At 43.8% G+C, this 13,997-nt stretch overlaps 1 protein-coding gene across 1 annotated transcript in view; it reads right to left on the reverse strand.

Annotated features, from left to right (window-relative positions):
* Positions 1 to 7,038: 7,038 nt before the first annotated feature.
* The window catches only part of LOC148341929 (uncharacterized), a 99,756-nt gene continuing 92,797 nt past the window's right edge, over positions 7,039 to 13,997 (reverse strand). Inside the window, exon 3 of the mRNA XM_088288362.1 lies at positions 7,039 to 8,824. Within this exon, the coding sequence (XP_088144488.1) occupies positions 7,407 to 8,824 (1,418 nt within the window). The 3' untranslated portion in view covers positions 7,039 to 7,406. The remainder of the gene's footprint in view (positions 8,825 to 13,997) is intronic.

A 13,997-nucleotide genomic window follows, 5' to 3' on the forward strand; every position in this document is an offset into this window, starting at 1 on the left:
AAGGCCCATGGGCATGGATTTGAACTGGTAGAGGCCCTGGCCCGTGGAGAATGCTGTTTTCTCACGGTCCTCTGGTGAGACCTCCACCGGCCAGTAGCCGTCCGAAAAATCAAGAGTGCTAAACCAGGTGGCCCCTGTGAGGGCGTCCGGCGTGTCGTCCACCCGTGGCAGCGAGTGAGAGTCTTTTATGGTCACAGAGTTGAGAGCCCTGTAGTCCACGCAGAACCTCCAGGTGTTATCTTTTTTCCTGACGTGCACCACAGGACCATGGGCTACAGCTCTCCTAAATGATGCCGTCGTCCAACAGGCACTGTACCTGTCTCTCCATCTCCTTCCGTTTCCCTGGAGATGTACGGTAGGCCCGCTTCTTTATCGGAGTATGCTCGCCCGTGTGAATGCGATGTTCGATTAGGTTGCCGGACCAAGTTCCCCTCTCGGCCGGACCGGAACAGCCCCTTGTGTTTCTCAAGTAAATCGCCGCTTTTGCTCAGCAGACAACATACTGTTCGAAACATCCGATAGTGTAGAAGCTACCTGTGTGGCCACCGAGCCTTCGGTTGGGGCGGATATATCACCTTCGTCCACATGATGGACTTCTCCCAGATGGTTTCCAGAGTGCAATTTCAGCTCCTTCCCGGTCAGGTTGAGCACCCTAGCCAACGTGCACCCATTCTCCACTGGCGCCACCGTTCGTGCAATGGCCAGTCCAAGGGTGTCCCGGAATTCCGACTCAACGCAACCTAGATAGGGTCCCATTGGAGGCATAGCCTTGGGAGGTAGGCCCACCTTAACAGGGACCAACATTTCACTGCAGGGTGGAACAGTTGTATCAAAAGACACAGAAATATTACAACATTCAGGTATGAAATCAGTGGCGCGCATAAGAGGAATATCCAAATCACTGATATGGAGCAGACCACGACCAACGTCCATCACAGCACGAGTTTGTAACATGAAATCAAAACCCAACAAAACCTTCTGTGTGGACCCCCGTACTACATCAACAATTGGCTGCCAGGCCCTGCCCCCATCTGCAAAGGAAGAGTCATTGTATCTAATGTGTCCAACAATTGACCCCCCACTGAAGGTGCAACAGTGTATTGTTGACTCAAAACCTCATCACAAAGCACTGGTAGAGACATTCTGAACTCCTCTGAGATCAGCGAAATGTTAGAACCAGAGTCAATCAGAACCGTTATATCAATTTCCCCCACCAGTCCTTTCACATAGGCGGTTGGTTTAGACTCACCTCCGTCGCATGAGCCTTCCAGGGAGGCAGGAGCCCCTGCCCCCTCACAGTCCTTTTGACCCTGCGTCGGCGTAAATGACATCTGGGTCTCAATGACAGTTACTTGATGTTTCCCGACTCCTGGCTACGTGGGGATGGATACGGTGATCGGCGATGAGGTGATAGAAACCTCACACCGCGACTTGACTGTCAATCATTTTCAGTGTAATGGCCCCGTGAGCCGCCGTCGTCCCGCTGGCGCGATGAGAAGTCTGTGTTGGCATCCCAGTCCCCTCGCTCTCTCGGCACCATCCTCTGGTGACGCCTCCTTCCTGCAGCCCACGATGGGGAGAATGGCCCCTCACACACTCGTCTCTCCTGACGTTGCCGCTGGTCGACCTACAGCCGTACTCCCCGCAATCACAGCGGCATGTGCGTCGCTGACCTCCACGCAGCCCCGGGTCCTGTAGACGCTCTCGCTGTAAAGGGGAGCCACTTCGGCCATTCTCACTTCCCTGCTGGCGTGTTCTTAGCTCCCTCAGTTCCGTCTGTAGGTTGTCCATCTTCCTTGTGAGATTCTCCACCACATGGAGGAGACCCTCCGAGGCGCCAGCCATATCATCACCAGCTGGGACCTGTGACGTTCCGAGCTTAGCCACCAAGGTAGGATGCGGGAGGGAGTAGGCGGGTCCACCCAACGGGTTGGTCTTCAGTGCATACCCAGCACGCTCCCAGCGGCTAGCCACAGTCATCGCCTCCTCGATGTCCATTGCCCCCTGCTCGTGACACTTGGCTTGGAGGGCAGGATCGAGGCCCGCCAGGAAACGCCAAAACTTCTCCCCCTCTATTGCAGGCTTGTCATAACTTGGAAACACCTCAGCCACAAGTCTGGATACGTCAGCAGAATACACCTCCAAACTTCCGTCCACCTTGCACGGGCGTGCTGAGATGCACGTCTGAAAGTACAACAGGAATTGCTTCTGTCCAAATGCTTAGTGCAGCTTCTCTTTCTTCTGCTCATAATCACATTGTACATCCGCAGGGAAACTGTCCCACAGGGGGAAGGCTGCGCCATCCAGCTTGGTGGGGAGAATATTGAGAAGAGTCCGCTGTCTGCGCGCGCACCGCAGCTTCAAACTGCTTAATCCATGTAGCGAACGGCATCTGACCATCACCACTAAACGGTGGCGGCAGCTCCACTTTAATTTTCAAGTCACTCACAGAACGGTTACATACAGAAGGGTAATGGATAGCCTCGTCTTCCACTTTCGACGTATCCTCCATTTTCCCGCGGGAGAACATCTCCGTCGTAGCGCCCGAACAAGTTCAAATTGTTCCAAGAGATCCAGAATACAAAGCAAAAACACTCCAGTTACCGATGCCACCAATGTAAGATCCGAGTTTAGGACCTTTCTGAGATCTTGTCAACAATAATAGGAACTTAGGATCAACTTGGGAGCGTCACCCGTTTATTCAATCGGCAACAGTTCAACACTCTAACACACTTCTTTTTGTCGCACCGCTCTGATGTCATCACAAACCAGTCATAACAAACAGAGATTAGAGCACATGAAACACTCCTACGCCTATACTAGATTAAGCTTCCCACGGTACTCCCGCCACTAAACTAGCTATACTTTGCAGCTAACTCGCTATCGTTGCTTCACCGTGCTAACATGCACTTCGTTACTGTATTCAGAATCTATTCTCGTGACTCTGGGCCCTTAACCTGATACATTCCACGGTTATGTGACATCGTAGGATTATACCTGTTCTGCCTTTCAATTTGCGAAGTATATTCTGTCTCTTATTTTGGTGTCAGAAAAGTTCTTAATGCTTTTATTTTGACATCCGGTTTGACAAGAAACAGTTTGGCTGCCATTTTAGATTCCAGCTTGCAAGTTCCTTTCCGATCAAAAGTAGCGTAACTACTATCAGTTTGCCACCTGCTATAAGCTTCGTGTTGTTTGTGCCTTCGAAAGCATCGTCTGTAAGTTACGCATTTGCGATAGAAAGTTATTTAGCAGTGTTAGTTTTATACTGTGATACGTTTGGACTAATCGCAATGTTTATAGACTGTGATAAAACCACGTTTGGTGAGCTTTATGTTTCATGTTTGTATAGTATCTTCAAAAGGCTTGTGTCCTAACTAATTACCATATACAGTGTTTATAGAAAACGTGCTATAATTCATTTGCATTTTCATATGCACATACTTTAATTAAGCAGTCATTTATCGATGCATATTTGTCTGTTTTAGTTTCATTATGGTTCTTATTGGATATGACAGTGCTGCCCAATAAAGCACTTGGAGCTTGGACGCTATTTCCTGACTCCCGTCTTCATTTTGAATGGAGTTTGGCTCGCTCTTGACTTGTGTACACTTATACATGCAAGAGTAACAGTACAAAACCTTAATGCCAAGTCACAGCAGAAGATTAATTCTGATATGCAGACAACTTTTCTCTTTAGGCTGGCGTAGTTTATTTCAGCAACACACACGAATTGCTCTTCACAAGATCCAAAAGCAGAGAGAGAGAAATAAGGCGTGAACTCCCGCCAAACATCGCATGTTAACATCATCTGTCAGCGACAGCACCCCTTGTGGCAAATAAGCACATTACAGTAACAAGCAGTCATACAATAACACTCAACAGCTTTGCTGTGCTTCACTAAAAGCCACGCAGGAGAAGAAAACTTTGGCTTTCTTTCTGGGCTTTCTCACTGAAAGGTTCGAGGGACTGCTCCACGTGAGTGACAAAGACAATCTTGGCTGGTTGATTCATTTGTACAGTCATAAGGCTTGTCTGGTTGTTTTGCAGAAACTTCTATGACAGTTCCTAAATATGAACTTGACAAACGTATTCAACTTTACTCTAGTTGCCGATTTTGTTAAAACATCTGCCACCATGTTGTCGGTTGGACAGTATTTCATACCAATTATCCTGGACAGCAGGGGTGGGCAAACTACGGCCCGGGGGCCACATGTGGCCCGTTAAATGTTTTAATCCGGTCCGCCGAACTATAAATGAATAAACCTTGTTCATGTTTTATTTTCTTAATATTGTGGTTTTTCAAAGACATATATATTGTTTTAATGGTTTTTTTTTCATTTAAAATTAAATGTATTTTTTTTTCTCAGATGAGGTGAGGTTACCAAAACACTTCATACATCTGCTCCTGGTCCGGCCCGCCTGTCAAATTTTAGAACCCATTGTGGCCCGCCAATCAAAAAGTTTTCCCACCCCTGATGTAAAGGATCACGGGAGCCTATCCCAGCTGCCTATGGGCGAAGGGCACACTTTACTCTGAACTGGTCGCCAGCCAGGCACAAGGTAGATAGAGACACTGTCATTGTGTGAGAACCGAAACCATGCTGTCCGCACGCAAGTCAGGCGAATGTACCACTACACCGGGCATCACCAAATGGCGGACTGCGGTCCGGATCCGGTCCGGATCCGGATCCGGACCGCGCGATGGTTCGGACCGGACCCATGACTGATCTACGATGAATTTTTTTCAGGGCGCATTCGCAAAGGTTGGCGCTGCAACTCTAGTTAATACGGAAAAGGCGTAACTGATTTGAGCCAATCAAATCTTTTGTTTACGATCCACTGCCAATTGCACAGCAGACCGGAAGAAAGTGCTGCTGACAGTATGCCTTGCTAAACAGTTAGCAAGGACGATGCGTGTTGTTTTCAACGAATGGACGGAGAAATTTAGTTTCGTTCTGGCTGCAGCCGATTCAAAACCAGTGTGCACCATATGCTCCGAAACCGTCGCTATATTGCGAAGCGCCACTACGAAACAAAGCCCTTTTATGCAAAGTTATCCGCTGAAGTTTGAGGTGAGCACACGCAGAAACATCGAACTTCGAGTGCAATATAACAGATTTTTACATTTTCGTCTACAGCCCAGCGGCATGCAAACGAATGTTCACTAAAAGTATCATGGATTTTGGGGAAACCTAAAAAAAAACATTAATTGATAGGGAAGTTGTGAAGGAGTGCTTAAATGCGGTTGCACAAACATTATTTAAAGGAAAAGACAAAGGCCAGATGTGTGAAATAATCTACCAAATCCCAATGGCCCTGACTCCGTTCCAACCCAGATTTTAAATGACTGGCAGGGCAGTCACAAACTCATTTTTCTCATTAAGAGATGTTAAAAAAATATTCAAAAGAAAAGGTGGTGTCAAAGCTCATTTTGAATTAGTTTTTCATGAGGACAGCCATTTTTATTGATTTTGCACTGAACATGTTGACCTGTTTTACTTGGATAATTAGGCTTTCCGTTTTTTTCTAGGCTGATACCTCTTTGATTTGAGAGGAAAAAAAGGTAAAAGATGTTAACTCAATGCTAAGCACTTGATATATTTCTGCAGGAGATATTTGATTTTTTTTTTCTGGAAGTGGCAAACTTAACTTCCTGGAGCCACATTTTCTTGAACGTGAAATGCACGCCTTATATTTGTTTGACTGGAAAAGGTGTTTAATGTGAACATTGCTAAATATTTAGTATATAAGTGCGCTCTGTTGAAAATGACTAAATATTGAAACTAAAAATGTAAACATAGGCTAGACATTAAGGGAAGTTGGACTTTGGTTCGGACCTTTTAATTGGAAGAAATTTTAGTCGTGGACCTCTGTAACTTTTAATTGAATACCTCTGCACTACACCATCAGTGACTATCCCAAATCTATTTTCCCATTATTAACAGTTGACGTGATAAAGTGATAATTTATGTCAACAAGTTTGCACCTTTGCCTTTTTACAGGCTTTTTCGCCAGCGCTATGGTGCCTTGCTTTATTTTTTGCATGAGATATTTTTTTTCGCCCACGGGGATATTTCACATAGATTGAGCTGTTGAAGTCAAGTCAAGTCAATTTTATTTGTATAGCCCTTAATCACAGACAGTCTCAAAGAGCTTTACATAAAAATAATTAAGATTAAGAATATGCAAAAAAGAAATATCCCAGATCAAAATTTCACATTGTGGTTTGACAAGTGTTGATAAATTATCTTTTCCATGAGGTATTTGTTTGTTGTTTATTCATTTAATTGTATACCCACTTCAATATTTAAGTATTTTTTCTTTCAGTTTTTTTTTACCGCTTTCAGTATTTAATTCGATTTTCATGTAATTATTTAAGCTTGCTTATGTATTACTCCAATATGTATTCAAAGATTTTAATATATTAATATATTTAAATACTTTTTATTTCAATCTTGAATATTTGTCTTCATATTTGTTCATTTAAATATGTGTGGAATTATTTTATTTATTTTTTGAATTAATTAATACATAAAATTTGATTCCTTATTTTTTATCTTTCAAAATTTGAAGCCTTTAATTTGTCCATGATTTAGTAAATAATTCTTTTTTTAATTTAATTACCTCTGTATGGTTGCGAATTTTAAATTGAAAATGTTCACTATTTTATTGTTTAAATGTTAGAGTGTTAAAAAATTATTTCAGTGTTTATTTAATGACTTAAATATTTCATTATTCATTTCAGTATTCATTAAACTATGGTAATTCACTTTTCCAATTCAGACAGCAGCAGCAACGAACTGCGTGATGGGGATCATCTCCTCCGTGGTGACAAATAAACGCTGACTCCAGTCACCATCAAGTTGCCAACTCCTGACATACCAAAACCTTTGAGAGAAACTGAGACTATTTGCGTTTCTCTCTCTTGTTCTTTTTAGAGTTCAACTTCTAGTTCAGTTTTTCACCTTTTCACACAGCGTAATGAAGGCCAGTTGAGCAAGTGGAAGAAGTGTTTTTATTGATGATTGTGGAAGGCACCGATTTCATAAGCACAGTTTCTTCTCACACCTTTTCCATTAGGTACGATTAAAAAGACAACTGAAAAGCATAACGTTAACAAATGTTGTTCCAGGCAAAGGCAATTAATTTTATTTACATCTTGATGTAAAATCACAAAAAAAATCATCATCACTCAGACACGTTGCTTCTTCTGACACTGATTACATTGGCTTAATGTATATAAAAGAGTTTTGCAAAATTCAATTTATCATATTTCATTCAAAATCACATTTACACATGTCTCTAATCTCGTTGCACACTTGAGTACAATGACAATAAAGGGATTTCTAATTCTAATTCTACATCTGACCACAAAGAGTCAGTTCCTTCAGTTTTTTTAAGCTTCAAGGATCACTGCTATTGTCACCAGCACAATTGTGTATTTCAGCACTCTGTATAGTGGAGAATTTCTTAGCACAAACACTGCAACTGAATGGCTTGTCTCCACTGTGTGTTCTTGTGTGGCTTCGGAAATGTGACTTTTCAGAGAAGCATTTTCCACAAACTGAGCAGGAAAAAGTTTTTTCTCCACTGTGTGTTCTTGTGTGTTTTGTGAAATAAGACTTTTGAGAGAAACTCTTGCCACAAACTGGGCATGAAAAAGGTTTTTCTCCACTGTGTGTTCTTCTATGTTTTGTTAAAGTTGACTTATGAGAGAAGCTTTTGCCACAAACGGAGCAGGAAAAAGGTTTTTCTCCAGTGTGTGTTCTTGTGTGTTTCATGAAACTTGACTTTAGAGAGAAACTCTTGCCACAAACTGAGCAGGCAAAAGGTTTTTCTCCACTGTGTGTTCTTGTGTGACTTGTTAAAGTTGACTTATGAGAGAAGCTTTTGCCACAAACGGAGCAGGAAAAAGGTTTTTCTCCACTGTGTGTTCTTATATGTTCTGTTAACGGTGCATTTAGCGAGAAGCATTTTCCACAAACGGAGCAGGAAAAAGGTTTTTCTCCACTGTGTATTCTTGTGTGGATTGTTAAATTTGGCTTTCGAGAGAAACATTTACCGCAAACCGAGCAGGAAAAAGGTTTTTCTCCACTGTGTGTTCTTGTGTGAGTTGTTAAATGTGACTTTTGAGAGTAGCTTTTGCTACAAAATGAGCAGGAAAAAGGTTTTTCTCCACTGTGCTTTCTTGTGTGGCTTGCTAAATTAGTCTTTTGAGAAAAACTTTTGCCACAAACCGAGCAGGAAAAAGGTTTTTCTCCACTGTGTGTTCTTGTGTGCCCTGTTAAATGTGACTTTTGAGAGAAACTCTTGCCACAAACTGAGCAGGAAAAGCGGTTTTCTCCACTATGTGTTCTTCTATGTTTTGTTAAAGTTGACTTATCAGAGAAGCTTTTGCCAGAAATTGAGCAAGCAAAAGTTTTTTCTCCACTGTGTGTTCTTGTGTGTCGTTTTAAAGACAACTTTGAAGTTAATGATTTCCCACACTGAGAACATACCCAACTGTCAGTGTGACATGCCCTTTCACCTTTGGCTTGCCCATCATCATCGTCAGGAGGAGAGCGTGATAATGTGTCCTCATTATGTGCTTGTGATGGCCCCCAGTGGTCTTCATCACCTTCTGTTGTCACGTGATGACTTGAACTGCTGCTTGCAGGCTCCGCCCCTCTGTTGTCCTCACTCTCATCCTTGTTTTCATCTTCAGTCTTTATAGGGACAACATTCACTGGTGACTTGTTGATCTCCTCCTCCTCCTCCTCCTTTTTGATGTGAGTCAAGTCTGGCTCCTCTTTCACAGAACGGAGATCGTTTTCACTGACGTCTGGAGGACACAAAAAGACAAGCACACATTTGGTTTGGTCAAGTCAAAGCTCATGTCGCGACTTTGTCTTATATTGTTTCTACCGTGCTACCTTGACTTGTGCCTGCCGCACACTGAGCAATGCGTGCGACCCCGATTTGGACCGGACCATGGGGGGTATTTCACAAAATTACGTCCTACGATGTAAACCTCCCTTTCCTAGCAGCACAACAGTGATAAACGAGCATTTAAATAGGAAGCACGTTGCGGCCGATGCCCGATTTCATTCCTGACATAGTCACAGACGTTTCTGGAAGCGAGCTGAAGTTAGCACACACAGGCTCTTGTGTGCGTCTGATGGAACACCTGTTGTGGGACCCTAACATATTGATGCAGACCACTGGGGGCCATCGCAACATAGAATAGGAATCCTTCAAGTAAAATATGTTTACAAGTATTTCATTTTGCATTAAGAGATAGAACTAAATGTTCCTGGACTTGTTGGTGGAAAAGGGGGTTGTGACGTTCTCCCTTTTTAAGCCCATAGTAAGCCAAAGATGCAGATGTATTCCTTGCAGCATGCGCTTGTTCACTGATGAGATCCGTGCACCCTTGGATGGATGCATTTAATGTATTTTAAATGTTTGGATGAGGTGAAACTATGCACATGTGCACAAAACAGTGCAGGGCCACCCGAGGTTCATTGACTCTCACCCGACCAAGTCAGTAAAAAGTTCATAAATAAATAAGACCAATACGTACTTGATTTTTGGAAAAACTTAATAATTTGTGTTTTATCCACTAAAATTGATCAACCGCCATTGATGTTAATGCCGCAGTGTGCACGGTTTTTAGCGTCAGGTTAAATCATTCCATCAGAAATTGCTTAAACAATATATGTCAGATATGTTTTTGTAAAAAACTAGACAAGCCTGCACAAATGAATCACCCAGCCAAGATTGTCTTGGTCACTTGCGAGGAGCGGTCCGCCAAACTTCTCAGTGAGAAGGCCCAGAGAAAAGCTTTCCCACTCCTGTGCGGTGTTTATTTGAAGCACAGCAAAGTGTGACTCACTAAATATGTGGACACAGTTTGGTTCATTGGGGGCCTGTAACAGATTTTTGCGGGCTCGTCCGGGATCTGCATTGCTTGATGAACAACTGTATGCTGATCCAGTGATTATTGGACCCGAGGACTTAGACCGTGACAGCGTGTTGTTGGAGTGGAGAGGTTTCCAGTGAACGACTCAAGAGAGAGCAGGACTGTTTGCCCAGGCCGACCACAACACACACACGATGTCTGACGACGCCAGGAAGGGACTAAGCTGGTCCATAAGGAAGAAACTGCACTTTTTAACAGCTGAAGAAGCCTATGGGATCACCCTCAAGCTCGAGTTGATGGAAGGACTTGACTTAACCAAACTGAGCAGAGGCGACGAGGAGGCTTGTGTTGAGATATTTCTGATTATATGTATAATTTAAAACACGCAGGACTGGAAGATGATGGTATGTCAGGCTTGTTGGGCCTACAAGCTATTGTTGATATGACCTTTGAAAACCGGGGTAGGGGTGTATTGTGGACACAAAATGATCCAGAAACTGGAACTGATATTTCAGTTAAGTCACCACACGTCAGGTGATGCTGCAAAAATTTGTCGAAGACATGAATCATTAGATGCTGCTATTGAGACGGCGATTCATGATACTGATACCGAAATGCGTCAACTCCTCAGGAGCTTAGAAGAGGTGCAGAACACATTTAGACAGAGCGCTTCTACATCTAGTCTAGGTTACGGCCTATCCAGAGCCAGCCTGATAGGCCCAACCCAACTCTTACCATCACAACTCTACAACCAATTTCCAACTCACCTTTCACGTCTACAGGAGCTCTCTTACCAGAAGGTATGATTTCCCTCAGAGATCTTTCTTTGCTACAGAGAAAAGATATTAAGATACATGGAGGGCAAATAACTGCTACAACATCAGACATTAGCTATCACAGTTTATGTAAACAGATTGATGGGGGAACCCAAAGAACAGCACACTGACGAAGAGATCATTCGGGGAATACTTCGAGTAACAAAAAGTGGAAACTATAAAGACATGTGAACCAATAAGGAAGATCTTACTCTTAGAGAGCTAAAAAGTTTCCTACAATCCCACCTTGGTGAGAAGGGCAGCACTGAGCTCTTCCAAGAATTGATGTGTGCTAGACAGTTGGAAAGTGAAGCTCCACAACAATTCCTCTACCGTTTGATAGGGTTCGAACAAACAAAAATGTTTGCGTCAAAACAGCCAAATACACTTATCAAATATGATGCGGCTACACTCCAGGGCGTGTTCTTGAACGCAGTCTATCAGGGCATGGGGGAGAAACACGAAGATGTCAGGCGAGAGCTAAAACCATTGCTCGCTTACCCCACTGTCTCTGATGACGCGCTCCGAAGACAAGGGCCGAAGACCACGATGGAGGAAAGTGAAAGGAAACTGAGTCTTGGACCCAATTTCAAACGCAAGGTCACCAAGCCCACAGCACGACTGCTGTACCAGCTGAGGCACTCCACACTGTGGAAGAGACTAAAGTTAATAGTAAGGATAATGTTATACAAGAATTAAGTTTTCAAGTTGAGGCTTTGACGCAAGCCATGGAGACGCATAAACGAATGGTTACACCAGCTGAAGCACCAAAAGGGCCCTGTCAAACAACCTACCGAGATGACTCAGACAAAACCAGACCAGTGAGCAAGACAGCTCGACGGTATGGATGCCCATAATGCATTGCCAAGGCCCTTCCAGATTGTCCTCATTGCTTCCCTTGCGGGCAGGAGGGTCATCGTGCCATAAGTTGATTGAAAAGACAGAAGCAGTCGGGAAACGGACGCCGCTCAGAGGAACGGGACATCCACTGATCGCCCCAAATGATACGTCCCATCATGAAGGTGTTGCAGCAGAAAAATGGGACATGAGTGCCACAGCTATTCAGACACACCAAACCCCTCAAAGGTTAGCCCCACTAATCGGGCGAAAATCCCTCTTAAAATCTATTATGAACGGTCACGCTATAACTGCTCTATTAGATACTGGAGCCACTGTCAGCATTGTCGACCGTGCTTGGAAGGAAAAATATTTACCGGGACAAGATATTTTCCCTCTTTGTGACCTCTTGGAAGAAGATCTCAGTGTAACAGCAGTCATAGGAGATGAAGTGCAGTCCAGACTTTGAACTGCCCTTTGTGCTTCACACTGATGCCTCTGAGAATGGACTTGGTGCCGTGTTCTATCAGCAACAGCATGGAAACCTAAGGGTGATAGCTTATGCATCAAGAACTCTGTCTCCCGCTGAGAAAAATTACAATTTACACTCTGGGAACCTAGAGTGCCTTGCTCTAAAGTGGGCAACGTGAGACATGTTTCGGGATTATTTGTTTTATGCACCACATTTCACGGTATACAGTGAAACCCCGCTACTTCGCGGTTCACCTTTCGCGGGTTCAGTGCTTCGCGGGTCTAAAAAATATTCGGGGGCATTGTAGTTTCGCCGAGCGGCACAAGGGGGCGCTGAAGCGGTTAGACGGCCGGCGTGCGCCGAAGAGGAGAGTGGACGAAGAAGAGAGTAGACGAAGAAGAGCAGGTTCCCCCGGACACGATTGGTGGCGACGTTTCGCGCGGTTCGGACCGTATCAGAGCTCCGGCCGGCGTGCGTGGCAGTTAAGCCGTAGATGAGCACCTTCCCCGGGCACGGGCGGTGCCAAGCGGGCCCTAAGTTTAACCGAATGGAAGCTCCCGAGGAGGAGGGCATGCTCGCGTCACAGTAAGCCGAAGAGGAGCAACTTCCGCCCGGGCACCGGCGGAGGGCGAGGCTGTCAGTTATGAATGAATAAATAAATAAATGAAGAATGCCACCTTTCATTTCACAGTCATGATCCGTGCCTGTCATGATCCGTGCCTGTCATGATCCGTGCCTGTCATGCCGCGTGTGTTTTTGTTTTTTCAGCTGTGTGGGCGTTCCTCCAGCGATCGTCTCGTCAGCTGCTGCGAGACGCGCTGATTACACTGACTATATTGTGATTATAATAAATATCTTTGTATCACCACCTTTTTTCCCGTGTCTGCGTTTGGAGAGTCCTGTTCAATCCTCCAGCTCTGCTGGAGGATCATAACATTCACAGGGCACACCGGACGGCGTACCAGCAGGTAAAAGTCGAAGTAATTAAATAAATACAAAAAGAAGTAATTGAATAAATACAAAAATAATGCCTGGGGAATAAAAAAATAAGTTTTAATAATAATTTTTTTTTGTTATAACATGAATTTCACTCTCTCTCTCTCTACCAGTATATATATATATATATATATATATATATATATACATATATATATATATTTATATATATTTTTTTAAGCATTTTTGAAGGTGTGCCGCTACTTCGCACCTATATATATTTATATATATATATATATATATATATATATATATATATATATATATATATATATATATATATATATATATATATAGGTGCGAAGTATATATATACACGGTGTTTTTTTTTGTCTTTTTTTTTTTTTTTTTTTTTTTAAGGTGCGACGCTACTTCGCGGATTTTCAGTTTTCGCGGGTGGTCTCGGTCCCCATTAACCGCGATAACCGGGGGTTCACTGTATACTGACAATAATCCCCTCACATATATAAATGGAACAGCTAAATTGAATGGAGTGGGCCATAGGTGGGTGGGTGAGCTGGCAGACTTCCGATTTGAAGTAAAGTACAGGCCGGGAAAAGTGAATATCGATGCAGACGCCCTCTCTCGCATCCCGCTTAACATCGACTCCTATGTCAGGGAATGCACTGAGGAGCTCACGAGAGAAACCATCCAAGCTACATGGGAAGGCTCTGAGAGTGCAAGAAAGCAAGATGTTGCCTATGTTGCCGCACTAAATCTGACTTCAGGCTCAGAAGTCTATATGAAGGTGTCCCCACTCACCATTAGTCACAGTGAACTAGTTGCATCGCAAAGAGCCGATCCTGCCATAGGTGAGTTGGTCCGATTGAAGGGAACAAAGACAGAATTAACCGATCGGGACAGAAAGGGAGCTAGTGGCGTAGTGAGCAGGCAGATGCATGAGTGGGGAAAGCTCCACATGAAAGATCAATTTTTGTATCGGATCACTGGTCAGCGACAACAGCTCCTCTTA

Source organism: Idiotropiscis lumnitzeri, chromosome 2 (genome assembly GCF_059441095.1).
Source record: "Idiotropiscis lumnitzeri isolate Australia: NSW breed Sydney's pygmy pipehorse chromosome 2, RoL_Ilum_1.0, whole genome shotgun sequence".
NCBI classification, from domain to species: Eukaryota; Metazoa; Chordata; class Actinopteri; order Syngnathiformes; family Syngnathidae; genus Idiotropiscis; species Idiotropiscis lumnitzeri.